The sequence below is a fragment of the Equus przewalskii genome, chromosome 16 (assembly GCF_037783145.1).
Source record: "Equus przewalskii isolate Varuska chromosome 16, EquPr2, whole genome shotgun sequence".
NCBI lineage: Eukaryota > Metazoa > Chordata > Mammalia > Perissodactyla > Equidae > Equus > Equus przewalskii.
In genome coordinates this window covers 48,436,190-48,454,256 of record NC_091846.1, presented here as the reverse complement: position 1 = coordinate 48,454,256, position 18,067 = coordinate 48,436,190, and the positions used below count along the sequence as shown (strand labels likewise).

General features: G+C 38.9%; 1 protein-coding gene across 18 annotated transcripts in view; it reads left to right on the top strand.

The window, feature by feature from the left end:
- Nucleotides 1-11,602, top strand: part of TBC1D4 (TBC1 domain family member 4) — a 175,987-nt gene extending 164,385 nt beyond the window's left edge. For all 18 annotated transcript variants that reach the window (XM_070578458.1, XM_070578461.1, XM_070578460.1 and 15 more), the window contains 4 exons: nucleotides 1,403-1,562; nucleotides 4,104-4,273; nucleotides 7,488-7,664; nucleotides 9,258-11,602. In XM_070578458.1, coding sequence (XP_070434559.1) covers nucleotides 1,403-1,562; nucleotides 4,104-4,273; nucleotides 7,488-7,664; nucleotides 9,258-9,491 — 741 coding nt within the window. In that variant the 3' untranslated portion in view covers nucleotides 9,492-11,602. The remainder of the gene's footprint in view (nucleotides 1-1,402; nucleotides 1,563-4,103; nucleotides 4,274-7,487; nucleotides 7,665-9,257) is intronic.
- Nucleotides 11,603-18,067: the final 6,465 nt, after the last annotated feature.

Below are 18,067 nucleotides of genomic sequence, written 5' to 3'. Positions count from 1 at the left end.
ACACTTTCCCACTTTCTAGGGGTAGAAAGATTGTGTTCTTTGTCCAATAGGACTTTCAACAGTGGAAGCAGCAGTGGGCTTGGGATCACTAGGGATTGCTTGATTGGCTTTCAGATTCCCTGTGTCACTGTGTGTGAGCTCGGGCACTGCAGGCTCTCTGTCCATCTGGTATCTGTTACCTTATTTGTAAAGTGAGGCGGTTGAGGTCTCTTTTAATATGAAATATCTTGAAATGTTAAGCGATATATCTGATCAAGGAACTGCCACTCAATCTGTTACTATGTGGGTAAAAGTTTAAGTCAAAGCACAGTTCACAAATTTGCGTATTATTTACTCCTGCTTGATTTTTAGCTATCACAGACCTAAGAGTTTAAAAGTTGCTCTATGGTATCTTTATAATGTTTTCTTTTTTTGAAATACCAATAATCAACTCAGTAGCCAAATGAGGTAATTTTTTCTTTTAATAGTAGATACATTCATAAATGACTGAAACTTTTGCTTTAATCCCCTTTGTAATGAAAAATATGCTGCTGGAATACTTTGGATGTTAGAAATCACATCTTAAGCTTTTGGCTCCATAGCATTCTAAGCCGAGCAGCGTCTTAGCAATGCAGAATGCCTGACAGGTCTAAGCTGGAGCTCCGTCATCAATCAGATGCTGGACTCAACAAAGAGAGACAGGCATTGCTTCTTTTTTTAAAATATATTTCTTTTCTTTTTTTTTTAGGAAGGTTAGCCCTGAACTAATGTCTGCTACCAATCCTCCTCTTTTTTTTTTGCTGAGGAAGATTGGTCCTTGAGCTAACATCTGTGCCCACCTTCCTCTACTTTTTGTATGTGGGATGTCTGTCACAGCATGGCTTGATAAGTGGTGCATAGGTCTACGCCTGGGATCCAAACCAGCGAACCCCGGGCCGCTGAAGTGGAGTGTGCAAGCTTAACTGCTACGCCACTGGGCCAGCCCTAGGCTTTGTTTCTGAACCAAATGTAGTAGGTTCTTTAGAATGGAGGCTTCTCTGGAATTGATCTGAAATAAGAATGGACCTTCCATGAGAGTCCTGAGCCAGGACAGTTCTGATTAAATTCCAAAAGCAATGCCTTCCTGCGTGAGGAAAAATGCCATTTCCATATATATATATGTGATACTAAAACACATGTGACAGAGAAACTTGCTTAATCGTCTTAGATGGACTTTCGTTTCAGTGACTTGCTTTATGATCTCAGTTAAGTGAACTTTAATATCAACTTTAAAATAATAATAAAAATAAAATAATACTACTTTTATTTATTTACTATATATGAATTTATTAAATATTAGAGTAATAGAATGAAAGTTAGTATATTTTATGCACACTCAGATAAATGCGTAATGTTTTATTTTTTTTCTCCAAATTAACTTTAGATTCAGATGTACCAGCTGTCCAGGCTCCTTCATGACTATCACAGAGATCTCTACAATCATCTTGAAGAAAACGAGATCAGCCCCAGTCTTTACGCTGCCCCCTGGTTCCTCACATTGTTTGCCTCTCAGTTTCCATTAGGATTTGTAGCCAGAGTTTTTGGTAAGAGATGCGTATGATCCAGTGGAACAGTGTTATTTATTCCGAGGAATATACTTCTAGCCATATCGTTCCCTGATTGTTTTTCATGTGTTACACAGAATAGCAAATTGCTAGAGGAATTTGATAAATGTACCTGGCTCTATTCTGAGAGTAATTTGAAAACATGTTTTCTTAAATAAAATTGAAATTAAGAGGGAAAGAAGAAGAATTGGGCTCCTGTATTTGAGTAAGCTGTGATAGAGCTATTTTCATTTAAAAATCAGAGTATGCTTTTTTAAAAATCTGAATGAAGGACTTACCGCATATAATTTTCCAGATTTTTATACACATCTTTCCTACCTCTGTTTCTTTGTTTTCCTTCCCCATTGTCCTCTTCAACCTGGATTCAAAACAGAGAGATATGTTCTCTGATTGGGTCAGTGGAAATACCTATAGCAATGTTATTTCTAAGGGCATTTCTTAATCTGACTTTTTGTTGTTAACAGGCTAATTGAAATTCTTGTTTCATTGCTCAAGTGACTTTCCTTTCATGCCAGTGCAGTCGTGGTGCCAATCTCTCAGGCTGGGTGGCTCAGGGAAAAGCACTAAGCACAGGCGGTAGGGCCTGGGGCAAGTTCTTGAGTTCCTGTCTTGCTCCATCACAGTGTTAGCCACCAGGAATAAAGAGTGTATGACATGGTTTATGCTCCCTTTGGGGGCACTTAAGTCTGTTCACAAGTCTTTTGTTAGCTTTGTCTGAGTCTATTATTTGAAAAGCAAAAATTTTTTTAAAAACACCTTTTTTTAATTGACTTTTTTATCATAATTTTTTTTATTGCGGTACCATTGGTTTATAACAGTATATAAATTTCAGGTGTACCTCATTATATTTTGAATTCTGTGTAGATTACATCACGTTCACCACCCAAAGTCTAATTACAATCCATCACCACACACAAGTGCCTAATCACCCCTTTCTCTCTCCTCCCTCCCTCTTCCCCTCTGGTAGCCACCACTCCAGTCTCTGTTTCTATGTGTGTGTTTGTCGTTGTTTTTATCTTCTACTTATGAGTGAGATCATATGGTATTTGACTTTCTCCCCGTGACTCATTTCACTTAGCATAATACCCTCAAGGTCCATTCTTCTTAAAAAACAACTCTTTAGTGGAGGTTTGTTCTAATGATGTTGTTTAGGATCTTGATGACCTCAGAAAGGGCTCCCACAATTTTTATGTTCTGCTCTTCTATTTGGTATCCATGGTGAAAGCAGTCAATATTTATAACTCTGTTTTTGCTAAATGTGGGCTTTTTGTCAAATTGTGAGTGTTGGCCCAACTGTAAGTCATCACCAGAATTAGAAAAAAATGAAGTAGAATAGAATACAGTGAAAATATCAGAGTATTACAAATAGTAAGGAAAAATGTTGTTTGGAGAAACTTCGGTTTTGAAGATACGTGTGTTATATGTATATGTACACCAGGTTACAATGTACAATGTCTTTCTTATTGGGGGCTGTGACTAATATATGTGGCTATGTATTATATATATATAAAAGTCAAAATATTTATATAGTTTTTCTTCTCAGAGAATAGTGTGTTAAATCAAAATGATATTTCAGGGCACCTCTCTTTGACTTACCCTTGGAAGCTTGATGTCAGAGTTTATACAAATCTCCCCAGTAACCTGTTTTTTGCTGTGAGAATATCGATGATGCTGTCAGCTTTCCAGTAGCTGCTCAATCCCTTTCTTTGAATTTAGTGAAGAATAGAGACTGTCAGGAAGGGAAAGGATGCATGAACAAGAAGAATGACCATGTTTGAACTGGTTGTTTCACAATTCCCTCTATTTAAAAGACTCCCTGTTGTTTATTATTGGTTATAGAACGACAGATTGAGAGAAACTTTCATGCAAAAGGATTTGGTGCTTTTCAAAACTGTTGCATGTTTGTGTTTGTTAGGAAGCTGAGTTTAAAGTTAGGGTAGCTTTCCTTTTTCTCTTTCACTTCTGATTTAGGTTATATACTGGTTTGGGGATTTGTCTTTTAAAGTTTTTAAAATTTCCTTCTCTAGTAGAGGTTTAATTACATATTAACTGGTTCATCTACTTTTTTATTGTGGTAATGAGAATTTAAATAGTACTAACTGGTTATGTTGATTTGTTTTTGTATTCCCCTTGTGAAGAAAAATCTCAGCATTGCTTGAATAAGTGTCTTTGAGGTTTACCTTGTCTCCATTAAATTTGTGGCTGGAAGTTATAAATAAATACATAGACAAACAGATATATAATTTGTCTTTTTTATTACCCTGGACTTATCTGAGATTCCTGAATAAGTAAAGAGAGTATTCAAACATCTGTTTACTTGTTTCAGTCATAGTAATTTAAAAAAAAATAAACTAGATAGTTTTGACCAATATCTTTTGCAAAATATTCTGTGGTCCTGCTGCTGTGGTTTAAAACAGCAACAGCAAAACCCCACCAAAAAGCCCTTTAGCACAAAGAGTATGCTTACTACAATAGTGGATGCATAATTTTGATCATGAAAATTATATTCTCTTTTTTTAGATATTATATTTCTTCAGGGAACTGAAGTTATATTTAAGGTTGCGCTCAGCCTCCTGAGCAGCCAAGAGACGCTTATAATGGAGTGTGAAAACTTTGAAAATATTGTCGAGTTTCTTAAAAGCACGCTACCTGATATGAATACATCTGAAATGGAAAAAATTATCACCCAGGTATGATTTAAGTGAAGATAACAAGATATAAGATTATACAGCAGTTTCTCTGCTAATTATGTATTAAGTGTCTTGGGATAAAGATCTAGTTTTGCTTGACAGGTATTATTTTTTCAGTTTTTTAAAATTGGATTGATATATTTTATTTAGAAATGAGGCTGTTGTGAAATTTCTACCTTGTGATATCGTCTGTGTGGCTGTGCACAGCAAAAGTGGTCCAGTGCTCCATAATGCGTTTTTCAGGAATCCTTCCAATGTAGACCAATAGTATGATGGAGGATAGAACAGACGGAGTTAGGAAGACCAGAGAATAAAATGAGATCCACTTGCCTTTGTAATGTTGTTAATTCTGTTTTAAAATATACAAAGAGTCCATGTGGCAAGAGCGTAGGCTTTGGAATTAGACAGCATTGTATCTGCATCTTCTAGCTCTTTTATTAGTTGTTTGGCTTGCACACATCACTTTAATCTTCTGAACCCTAGTTTTCTCATATCCAAAGTGGGACAATACTGATCTGAGACGTTTTGCAAGGCTTAAATGAGGAGACTTGATACATCAATCAGAGTCCCTTGCAGTACACAGAGTCCACCTCCAATGATTCAAACAAAGGTACCATTTACAGAGGTGTGGGCAGGGTTAAGGGAACCAAACATGGATGTCCAGGTGCCCAGAAACTAGTAACAGAGGGAAGCTGTTCATACCCATGGTGCTGGAGGGGTGGGGGAAGTTATAACAGTGTTCCCAGGCCCAGTGAGTGCTGGAACTATGGAGGCAGGGTCTCTGGAGGTTATTGTGCTCTTGGTGAGCCAGGCAGGGAAGAAATACCCAACCTCATTCTCCTGCCCCTTCTGATCTCCTTCTGTCTCCTCCCATTGGCCATACCCAACCAGAAGCCAGCAAGAAAGGAAGTGTGGGGAATGCAGGTCACAAGGGTCTGCCTCCCAGAGTACAGCAGAATGGGTGAGGGCAGAGAGTGCATCTGGGGAGCAAATGGAGAGTAACCAACACACCGTGTATCTAGTCTCTGGCTCTTTATAGGGACCAGGTAAGTGGTACTTATATATTCCTGTTGTCCAGATGACATGAATAGGCTTAAGACCAGATCTGTAGACAAAGGAGACAAGCTCTGTGAGTTTTAACAAAACTTACCACTTTCCTAGAGGCACTTGGGATGGCAGATAAAAGACAGAGTTTAGAGCAAGGGAAAGGGAGTTTTGAGATCTTGTTCTGGCACTAGCTGTGTGACTTTGGGCAAGTTACAACCTCTCTTGAGTCTCAGCTTCCTCCCTACCATAATGATCCTATTACTTCTTCACGTTGTTTTTAGAAGCAAATGTAACCAATTAGGTTGAAGATTTGTACGCTCTAATTCACACTGTAACATGAATGCTTATTACAGTAATATTAATACACATAAAATTTTCTTTCCATTACGTGGGATCTACATCACAGGCAGATTATTCTGTGAAGATCTGTGAACGTTTTTTATTTCTTAAAATGCTCTGTAAGCTGAAAGGTATAGCTTTTATTTATATATTTGCTTGTTTATTTGTTAAATCTTCAGAAGTATGTGTTTGACTGGCAATCAGTCAGAGATTGTACTTTTGAGAGAGTTGATCTCTGATTTGACATCAGGTCCCCTATCTTCTTCTTTTTTTTTTTTTAAAGATTTTATTTTTTCTTTTTTCTCCCCAAAGCCCCCTGGTACATAGTTGTATATTCTTCGTTGTGGGTCCTTCTAGTTGTGGCATGTGGGACGCCGCCTCAGCATGGTTTGATGAGCAGTGCCATGTCCATGCCCAGGATTTGGACCAACGAAACACTGGGCCGCCTGCAGCGGAGCGTGTGACCTTAACCGCTTGGCCACGGGGCCAGCCCCAGGGTCCCCTATCTTCTAAAGTTAATGAAGGAATTGCCTGGCTTTAGAGATTGTTACTAGGATTGATGGATAGAATTTATGGGCAGGTAGATTTGGACTTGATTCTTAGAGAGAATTTTCTAACAGTTAGAGTTGATTGACTATGGAATGAACTGCTGATTTTAAAGGAGACCTTGATGAGCTTCATTTATGGTCACTATAAAAAATGCAAATAATGCAGAAAAGCACCAAGAAGAAAGTAAAAGGAACTACAAATCTCAACACCTTGAGATTTAAAACCTTTAAACTTCCTTTTACACATCTCTCTTTTCTCATATACACATATGAATATGTATACAGTTTTACGTAAGTGAGATCATCCTATACATACTATTGTGTAACTTGATTTTGTATTAAAATACATGTAGAGTATTGGACATATTTCCATGCCAGTGAATATAGATCCATTGCTGTCATTTTTAATGAGTGTGTAATAGTCCATTGAATCCATACCCATTCGGTAGGAAAAATGATGCTTGTTTGAGAGAGATGACCAGGTTGTCTAGAAATCCCACTTAAATTCTGAGATTTGAGTATCTCTAATAGTAGTAGGGTAAGTAAGTTAGTCAGATTTTTTTGTGGTGCCTTTTCTCCCCACAGCGTTAGTGTAGGCACTGTTGTTTAAATGGCAGCTGCTGCCTTACCTTCCATATTAAGTTTAGACTAAGGAGGGTTTACCTGTCTTTTAACTTCTATACAAACTGTCTTCCAATTGGGTGGCAAAATGGGAGAGTGGAGGCAGCCCCAGTTAACCCTACGGTCTGCATAGTGCTCAGGATGTGCAATTTGGAAGATTCTCTGTGTGGTAGAATATGTAAGTGACTCCTAGGTGGCTCACATGGATTAGCAAATGCATGAAATATTTATTATAAGACCTTTCTGCCCCACCGACCATCAGAAGTGCTTTTGGTCTCATTAGTATAGAAATGCTCTATGCAATTCTGCTTACTAATCAGCAAAGATTATCTCTAACATAGATAAGAATTAATAAAAATGTTGTTTGGTATACTACATTTTGGGAGATAGGTATTAGATTATGTATATTTTGGTTGCAAAATATCCTTGAATATTATCTTACTCTAGTGTCTCTGCCTCATCATGAGAATGTTTCGATTGTGTAGAAATAATCTATTTGTCCTTATCCTGACAGTCACATCCGTTGTTCTTCCTTTTAGTATGCCATACTCTTCCTGATTAATAAGTATTTGGAAATCCAGATGAAGTACACCACATACACAGACTGTATCTGCTATACATATTGAAGGCCAGATTAACCCCTGGTGTTTTCATGGCAGGTTTTTGAGATGGATATTTCTAAACAGTTACATGCTTACGAGGTGGAATATCACGTGCTGCAGGATGAGCTTCAGGAATCTTCCTATACCTGTGAGGATAGCGAGCCTATGGAGAAACTAGAGAGGGCCAATAACCAACTGAAGAGACAAAACATGGACCTCCTAGAAAAATTACAGGTAAAGAGATAAAGATTTGACCAAAGAAGTGCTTGCATGCCTCCTGCATACACAGAACTATCCCAGGAATGATAGAGCTGCGACATGGATTGAACTGTTGCTGACTATGGGCCTGTGTATCAGACTATCTCCACGTGCTCCAGAGACTACAAATGCACTTGTCCATTTAAATACCACTTGGGAGAGAAAATGTGCACTCACGAAATAGTTAAATGGCAATTCAAAGTGGAATCTAGTTGAATACGTATTGGGTGTCGTGCATATTTGGTTGAGTTCAAGGAACGAGTGGTTGAATATGGGAAATTGGGAAAACTGTGGGGATTTGGGGCTGAAGCCGGACGCTGAAGGGTTGATGGAGGAAAGGAGTGAGGAGTTGGGGGGTGGTATATATAAGGAGATGTGTTAGAGCAGCAGAGAGCGCTTGATGTCAGTTTAGGATGTATGTTGGGAAGAAGTGGGATAAATATGATGGATGCAGATGACTTTCAGTGTCAAGCAGAAGAGCATGGCTTTCACCCTGTTGAGAAGGAAGTCTCTCAAAATGTTTGAGCCATACTTCAGAAAGATCAATCCGGGAACCTTGATAAGGCCAGATTAGAAGGGGGCGGGAGAAGGTAGGGAGACCAGCTGGAAGTCATTTGCAGAAATCTGATTGGAGATGATGAGAATCGTCTAGAGTAAAACTCTCAGAAATGGAAAGAAAAGGAGGACATTTTTGAGAGAATTGATTGAAAACATGTAACACATAATCTCTGCCATCAAGGAATTTACAATTACTTGGGAATATAAAATACTATATATTTATTTATAAATGCACACTTACAAATGCAATAAGCAATTTAGTATAAACTAATATTCCACATCTGCAACTTGTATATTGTGTGCTGTGTATCCAAGCCCTGAGGGCAGGCTTAAGAGTGATCACGGAGGGGAGGTTAGAAGGTGAACTTTCTGGAGGGAGATGAGTTCTGATCCCTTACTACTTGGATGTTTCAATGGTGGTTAATTGAGCACTTCCTCGTTAGGGAAAGTGGGTTTGGACTTGCTTTATATTATAATGATTTTTATTAATGGCTACAAACTTTTTTGTTGAAAGTTCAATGTTGTCATCATGTCTGGGTTCCCAAGTTCTGTGGGAATCTCTGACACCCATAAAAACTGATAAGATTCCAAGGATGTGTTCAGAAAACCCTGCATTTCCAGTCAGAGGGCAAAACCCCTCTTTTTGCACCTCCAGGCGTGTCAGAAATCTCCTGTTTCTCCCTCAGCCGATCCCATTCACTCCAGGGGGACACCGGTGTGTGGAGTGAGGAACCCCCCGCCCCCTACTGTGGGAAGATGATTTAATATTGTGTTTTTGGTGTATTCAGTGAAATGAGATGTATTTTGTTAGTACCGAAATTTTATTTTTGAGAAACCTAAAAATCTCCATTTCAAGGAAAGTTTCAGAGTATTTGCTTCTCATAATATGTCATTAAGTAATATGATATGATTAGTTAATGTATGTAAGGCCTGGCTGTTGCTACAATGAAGAATCAGAGTCTTCAGATTTTTGATTTGAAGGATTTTGTTTCCCCCCCCCCCCCAAAACAGATTGCTCATGCTAAAATCCAGACCTTGGAATCCAACATGGAAAATCTTTTGACCAGAGAGACCAAATTGAAGTCTTTAATCCGGACCCTGGAACAAGAGAAAATAGCTTATCAAAAGACAGTGGAGCAGATCCGGAAGCTGCTGCCAGCCGATGCCCTCGCCAATTGCGAATCGCTGCTCGGAGACCTAAACTGCAACCCTAACAACAAAGCAAAGACGGGAAACAAGCCATAACTGAAGAAGTGCCGTCTCAGCAGAAAGTGCTCTTAGAATGCTACGGAAGGGAAGAATCTGCATGCTGCTGGCCCAGCGCTGGACCCGGGAGCTGACGGAACCACCTGAGTCTGGTGCTGCGCCCTCGTCCTAGCTGTGGACCTTGCTTTTCTTAGCCTACGCCAGTCCTAAGCCATTGTACATACGTAGACTGGTTTTTGTTGTTGTTGACTATGTACATATATATAAGATGGACATAAAGGATTCATGCTTTGAAATACAAGGAGTCGATGTATATTTAGAGCAGTTTTTTAAATCAAAACTTCATGAAATCCACACCAAAGGGAAGTTAAAATGGAGTTCCCCTTGGACACACGTGAAATTATTTTGTCTTTGTAGTGAATCAGAGCTAGAGCATCTTTGTATATTGAAATATACTTGAAAAAAATGAATGTATTTTTTTCTCCAAAGAGCAGCATGTTTCACTCAATAGTGGGGAAGGGGAAACATTTGTGCAACTATGTGTATCTGTCTGAAAATCTACGGACATTGTATATATGAGGAAGACGACTAATTGCTAGTCACGCTCCTATGGGTTTTTCAGGAAAGTGGGGACGTTCCTCCCCTGCCTGCTTTGTGCCAACTAGCATGTTGTATCTACATGCATTTTGAGTCTGGATAGGTGTTACTTTAGACGTGCATAAGGAGAAAGCAAGACATTGTGGTGGAGTCTACCCACCCAGCTCGAGGGGAAAGAGAATGTTGCTAATTTTTAGCAAATTAGACCAGCATTGTTACTCAAACTAAAAATATTAGGTGTCAGAAATTTAATGTGAGACCTGAATAGTCTAGATCAACTTTTTACCTGTTAATCTAAATTACTCCTGCAGTTGTGAACAGACTTCCCTTGGGGTGCCAACAAAAAGTCCATGACATGGATTTGCCATTTTCCCACCAAAAGGTGGGCACTCTTACTTATTTCTCTCTACCTTTAATGAAAGATAAGGACATGCAATTGTGATTGGTTTTCTAAAGATGATATGCTGGGGTTTTTTGTTTTCATTTTTTGCCAATTGACAGAATCTAATAAACTCGTAATCATCTTCCCCTTCCATGTGAAAATTTATGAGATCTGTGAAATGTTTAAGAACAAACTGTTGAAATCCATCAGAAGGGAAGGAGAAAGTGGCACCAAGCCCTTCTACAACCTATCATTCTGAATTTGGACTCCCAATTTTCTCAACCTCCAGATAGCTTATTAGAAGACTTTCATGCGTGCTGGGTGTATGGAAGAAGAGTAACTTTCAAAGTACATTTGCAGTTCTCCATCTCACAGATGATCTTACAGTAGTGCCTCTGAAAGTTGATGCAGCATTTTTGCCTTTCCAGACAATATTTATCATCACTGCTTTTTGCAGTACTTATGTGATCACAGATGGGTTATCTGGGATAATTTTCTTCAAAGGGAGTTTGTTATACACAAGCTATAATGTATTATAGAGTAGAAGAGTATAGCTCTAATCTGCTCGATGAGCAGATGATAAGCATTGAAACCCCCTTCTACACCGTTACTCAGCGTAAATGTGATGACTTGTTACAAATCAGCATGCCCTCTAATCCAGACAGTTTCTTAAAAGAAAATAAAGTCTTATTAGTAAAGTTAATGTAATTTCTAAGTTCAAAAAAATGCTGATTCTAGATACCCCATTCACTTGGGGCCACCAACTGATTTGTTGCTTGGATTTCCCTAAAATTTCTCTATTTGTAGGCGAGGTTTTTCTTATGAAGAGTATGACAAATATCATCTGGTTACTGTCTGGTGATGAAAATTACCTTATGTGTGTGATACACAGGTGGTAGCCAAAGAATCTTCACGTTGGGAAAAGAAACTTTTCCTTTCAATTGTTCAGTTTAAAGTAAATTTTATTCTGGATGTTGAGTCAATGTTATGAGTTGTATTACAGTGTTCAGAGATTGAGGTGTCTTGGATACAATATTTCTTTTGAAAATGAATTTTCTTTTTCTTTTGTGATTTTTTAAAATGTTCCGCTAGTTATGCTTCATGCATTGTTACATCTTCATCCAATCAATGTAATGTCTAGTTCATTTACAGTAAATACATTGCTACAGTTTCCTTGGCTTATTGGTTTTACTATTGTTTGTAATAGGAGAGAAAAAGCCCTTGGTTAGAGTCCTTCACAAAATCTGCATAGGTTGGATGGTTGCTACTTAAAATTGGTTCACTGGTAATTCTTTTCAATAGAGTCAGAGACAACAAATATAATTTTTAGGAACATTTATGAAAGTACATTGTCAGTTACCAGTTTCTAACTTCTTTCCTAATGGATCCTTTTGCTGATGAATATAAAAAGAAAAAGACAACCACGCTGGCAGATTTGCATTCTACCCCTTTTGTTTTCTGTGCCGCTTCATAGATAACAAGGGAGAGAAAGAAGATAAGAAAATACAAAATTTTTAAATTGGGTTAGTTCCCAAAGAATTAAGGACACCTTGATGCATATGATATGAATGCGTTTACATAAAATATATATCTCAGAATATTCTCAAATTTGTTTGTAGTCCAGTAAAAGGATACGGTATCTTCTTGTTAACTTTAGGACTAAACTTTTAAACATTTTGCACTACATGTAGTAGTTAAGTATTTCGAATATCAGTGTAGGTTTAAGTAATGTGGTCTCTTAATATCCATGTTGACTTTCCCATTTTATCACCATTTCACCAATTTTTTTCACTCTGCTACATTAAGAGTAAGAAATCTGTCATCTGAAGTATAGATGTGTCAGTCTTATTAGCTGTGATATATTGAGAAAAGCACTGGATTCAGGGTGGGAACTTTTAGATCTGAATCTTGGTTCCACCACTTTTATTTATTCAGTCAACAAATAGTTTTTGTAAGCCAAGCTAGATGCTGAGTATTCAAAGGTGGAGAAGATAAAGTTCTTGTCCTTGATGAGCATGTGGTCTTGTGGCAAGGGGATAATTAGAAAACAGGAGACTTTATACTACAACAAGTATGCAAAGTGATGCAACAGGTGTTTCACTCAACCAGGACATGAGGGGCTAACAGCACTTGGAGTGGGTGTCAGAAGTGTTTGGAAGATATGATGGTTGACCTGAGTAGAAGTTGACTAGGTTGTGTTAGGCAATAGATGAATGAGAGAGGATGGTATATTTCTGAAATCATGTCATTCCTTTATCCTGAAGTATAGTTAGTGTTCCCATGGTGAGGGAAGGGGATGGGGTAGAGAAGTCTCCTGAAAAATGAGGACTCTATCATGAAGGTCTTAGTAGACCTTTGAAGGAGTTTGAACTCTACCTGGAAAGAAATGGGAGGCATTAAAGGCCAGTCACCTGGAGAGAGACACGATCAGATTTGCTTCAATCCATTTTATACATTGGGGCAGAAACACAGAATGGGAGACTGCAGTTAGGTGAATGTGATCAAGATCTAGGCCAAAAAAAGTAAAAGTCTGGTCTAGGGCAGTGGCCTTGGAGGAAAGTCAGCCTAGACTTCTCTCTCTCTGACATAGTTAGTCTCTGAAACCTGCTAATTTCACCTGCAAAATATTTGCCCATTTCCTCTCATCACTACTGCAGCCACCTTAGTTCATTTCCTTGCTCTGGTGGGTTAAACTGAGACCATTCCCCATTTCTTGGGGAAAACCCCTAAGTCACAGATATTGAGCTACTTGGTTTTTGTTTGCTGAGTGAGAAATGCAAGCAGAAGGTGGAGTTGAATGTCTCAGTCAAAGACAGAGGAAGGATCTAGGATTGGGAATCAACTGGAAGCAAAGGAAAAAAGCAGTAGAAGAGAGGTGGAGTGGGGATTTTTGGAGTGAAATGCTCGTTGCTCTTATAGCCTATTCTCTCTCTACCTACCCGTGACATTCAATATCATGTCAGTTTCTTGCTGTTCCACATTATGGAACCAGATATGCTTTGGCACAAGCCCTACTTCAAGGTGAGTGTGGCATGAGAGGGCATTCCAAAGGGAGCCTACCCAGATATGTGTTATCATCTCTTACCCGGACTGCTCCTCGCCTCAGGCAGAGGGACCTTCCTAAAACATAAATTTCAAGTTTACCCTCAGCTTAAAACTCTTCAAAGTCTCTTCTTTCCTCCCAGGATCATTCAACCTTTATTTAGTATGACACATTTGGCCTTTCATGAGCATGTCCCTGATAACCTGTCCAGCTTGGTGTCTTGCCTGTGGTCTCATTTGTCTTCTGCTCTAGTCAAATGGGTAAGCTCCATCTCGTTTCCTAAACCAGCCATCGTTTTGCTTAGCACAGGCTGCTCCATCTCCAGAGGGTCTGGGAGTGCTCCTTTCTTCCTGCGCCCCATCGGGCTCACTCCTTCAGGTCGCCCTTAGGTCTGGGACGACCTGACCACTGCGACTACAGCCCACGGAGTCCTGTCATAGCATTGCCATTGGGGGGTACTGCTGAACTTCACAGACACCTCAGGACTCCCACATGAGAGTGTGCTTTTTTTTTTTTAAAAGATTGGCACCTGAGCCAACAACTGTTGCCAATCTTTTGTTTTTATTCTTCTCCCCAAAGCCCCCCAGCACACAGCTGTAGATTCTAATTGTGAGTGCCTCTGGTTGTGCTATGTGGGACGCTGCCTCAGCATGGCCTAATGAGCGGTACCACATCCGTGCCCAGGATCCGAACCGGGGAAACCCTGGGCCGCCAAAGCAGAGCACATGAACTCGACCACTCCGCCACGGGGGCGGCCCCAGGTTATGCATGTTTTTTTTTAAAAAAAGCTAACTTCATCATTACCCTGTTATAAAAAACATGTTAATGAACTTCAGGTAAATTGAGAGGCAGGTGTAATTTTATTTAGCATTTTATGTTTCTTGATGGCCTAGTATGGATCAGGTACATTATTAGATGTTGGGACCGCAAAAATGTCTCTCTTAACTTCTTTGAGTCAGTTCTTACCTGAAAAATTCACAGTTTTTATGAAGAAAATCAGAACGTATATAGTGACACTTTGTAAATTGTGAAAGGACTCTAGTGCTTTACCTTTTATCATAAATATATGCTATATGCTATGTGCTATATATAACTTGTATACATTATATTACACTCTAAATGTGTTACAACACACACTGAATATAAAAGGGCTATTGCATTGCGCAATTCAAGAACATCATTTACAAGACTATAATGTGGATGGTGCTCCCCGGACCTGTGTAATATAGCAGTTGATAAAATATATTACATATTAAATAGTATACATATACATATCGTACTGAGAACTGAGATGATGGATCCGACATAGCTTAGGGTCTACATTAACATGATTTTACTATTCCGTTGTCTTCCTTGGCATAATTTACTATCCTGGGAGACTGTTACCTAGACAAATTAATTTATTGTTCATTACAGAAACTTCCCAGAAGACCCAAAACATTTCAATAGACTGTTTATACCCTGAGACTCTTTGAACCCTTCACCTCACCTTGCTCTTTCCTCCCATCTTCAACTACTATATGATCTTTCCCCAGTCTTAATCAAGCTCCACATTGAAATACCTACCTTAAACTAAACTTTGCTTCTGAGACACAACCAAATCTCATATTTCCCAGATTTGTGAGGTTTTAGGGGCTACTTCACTGGAATGGCCAGGTATTGACATGTATACCTCTTACCTGTATGATAGTTATCCAAGATTTAGTTCAAACTTTTTTTCCTGCTTTATATTGTTGACATCTAGGAGGGTCAACCCTGACTCTATTCTTAGGAGCCACCAATTATGATATGAAATGTTTATGGGATTTACTGAGAGATCTCAGACAAAATGCACCTAGGGAAAAGGGAACCAGAGAAAGAAAATAGAAATTACATATGAGATAAAATAAGAAGGAAAAAGAGAAAATAACAGCATGTTATTTTAACATGAAATCAACAAGCTTTGCTCTCATCTGTGAGATCACTTTAGACAGAATAGCACCTGGGTCTAAACGCTCCAACTGTGATATGATTGAATATATTTGCCTGGCTAAAGAAAGATTAGGTTAATCAGAAGAGGATTGATTAGTCTTGGAAAGATAGAAGAAAGAACATCAGGCAGGTTTTGGCAGGTCCAGTCGGGGGGACCTTAGCCAAGACCCTTGGCAAGGCTGGACTCATTGGTAAGGTGGATACAGGGACTCCTGGCCTCCGTAATCCAAATGTCCTGGCCCTTCAGACAAGTCTGTCCCCATTGTGAGATTGACGTGTCATCTGTGTTGGACAGAGACCCCAAACATCCAATTCTTTGTACTCCTCTTGTTGGAATGTATGCCCTCAAAGCAGCCTTCCATTTTTTCTTTAGCTTTCTCCCTGTCATAGACCCTAGGCTACTCATAAAAATGCATATATTCAAGTTCCTGCAACAGTTCCGTTTTCCTATATAAATTAAAAACAGGGATTCTGATTTTTTTAAATTGGGGTAAAACACACATAGCATAAAACTTACCATCTTAATTATGTTTAAGTGTACAGTTCAGTGGCATTAAGAATATTCATTTTGTGCAACCATCACCACCATCTATCCACAGAACTCTTTTCATCTTGCAAAACTGAAAATTTGTACTTAGTAAACAATAACTCCCCATTCCCCACTCCTCCCAGCCACTAGCAACTACCATTCTACTTGCAGTCTGTATGAATTTGACTACTCGACTACTTCATGTAAGTGGAATCATACAGCATTTGTCTTTTTGTAACTGGCTTATTTTACTTAGCATAATGTTTTCAAGGATCACCCGTGTTACAGCGTATATAGGAGGTTCCTTCCTTTTTAAAGCTGAATAATACTGTATTCTACATATATACCACCTTTTGTTCATCTATTCATCTGTGTATAGACACCTGGGGTGCTTCTATCTTTGGGCTATTGCAAATAACGAGCTGTGAACATGGGTGTACAAATATCTCTTTGGGATTCTGACTTTAAACATTCAGTCTCAGGAGCTTGGTTTTTGTGAGTCCAACCTTGAGAAATGAGTCTGTGGTTTGCGTGCTGATGAAATCAAATTGCTGTCTTCAAGGCCCCAAACTAGAGCAAATTCACTAGGGTAAATGACAGATTTTGGGCGACTTTTTAGATTATATGGAAAGAACACTAGAACACACAGATCTGACGTTGGGCAAATTGCTTTTCTTAATAATACTTCTGCTTTTGCAAACACAGGAAAGAGTATTTTTTCTAAGAGATAGTCAAATGTTGTTAATATTCAAGTTTTCTTTTGTAAGGTAAAATTCTTATGTGGTCTGATATTGTTTTCCTTCTCAAACTGAGTAATTTGCAAATTCACAAATGTTATTTTCAGTAGAACAAGGTATTATTCAGAAATAATCATTTTGGTTAAATACTCATCTTATGCTCAATGTTTAGGAGTGTCTCTGGGGACTTTACAAAATCAAATGAGGGCATTTTCTAGGTTGACTTTCACTAACGTGGGCACATTCAATTTTCCTTACACATTTATGCTCTATTTTGTCTAGTCAACAATTACTCTGGGGGGCAGGCCCTGTGGCCAAGTGGTTAAGCTCGCAAGCTCCGCTGTGGCGGCCCAGGGTTTCGCTGGTTCGGATCCTGGGTGCCGACATGGCGCCACTCATCAGGCCACACTGAGGTGGCGTCCCATGTGCCACAACTAGAAGGATCCACAACTGAAATATATAGCTATGTACTGCGGGGATTTGGGGAGAAAAAGCAGAAAGAAAAAAAAAAAGAAGATTGGCAACAGTTGTTAGCTCAGGTGCCAATCTTTAAAAAAAAGAAAAACAAAACCGATTACTCTGTTTGACTTCTCTCTGCTCCCCAATTTAGCCTTTCTGTCAGAAATTGGGTACTTATAGGGAGAAATCACAGTTCACTGTTAATAAGTCTGTTAAAGCTTATGTAATTAGAGCATTCATTAGTACTTCAGTAGTTCTTATATTTAAAGTCAGAGAACAAGGCAGAAAGGAATGGACCAGTGACCTGAGTGAGTTAATATGCTTGATTTTCTTCCCATTTCTCCTGAAGCTAAGCTTATTATGAACCATGGATGCCCTTGGATAAACTGTCCCAGATATTCAAAGAATCAAAGAATACATTTTACATGCTATTTCTATGAAAGGATTGCAAAACGTAATACAAGTGCACATTTAGAAAATATACTTGCTTACAATTGTATTTTTCTGTTTCTCTGCTCTTCCTGAGCCTGGAGAAAGTGGGCAAAAGAGTTATTAAGAGCAGAGTGCTTTGCCTTCAAGACAGAGTCCCTGTCACAAACAAAACATCACTTCCTGGGTGATGGTACCCATCCTCTGTTTAAAGGACTGTTTGAGGGGATGCTGTGTGCTGTTTCGCTGTGCAGGTTAACAGTGTTCACTGTGACAGGCACAGTTAGATAGCAGGTGCAAACTCTCATGCTTTTGTAGGCATTTTATTGAGCTGGGTTGTCACAAGCCCCAGCTTATTTGTGTACATGGAAAGCTACATAGAAAAACTGGATTCACCCATTGCATTTTTGGATTGATAACCACATGAATTTGCTGATAGCATCTGTGAGATCTGGTTCCCTGGCTCTG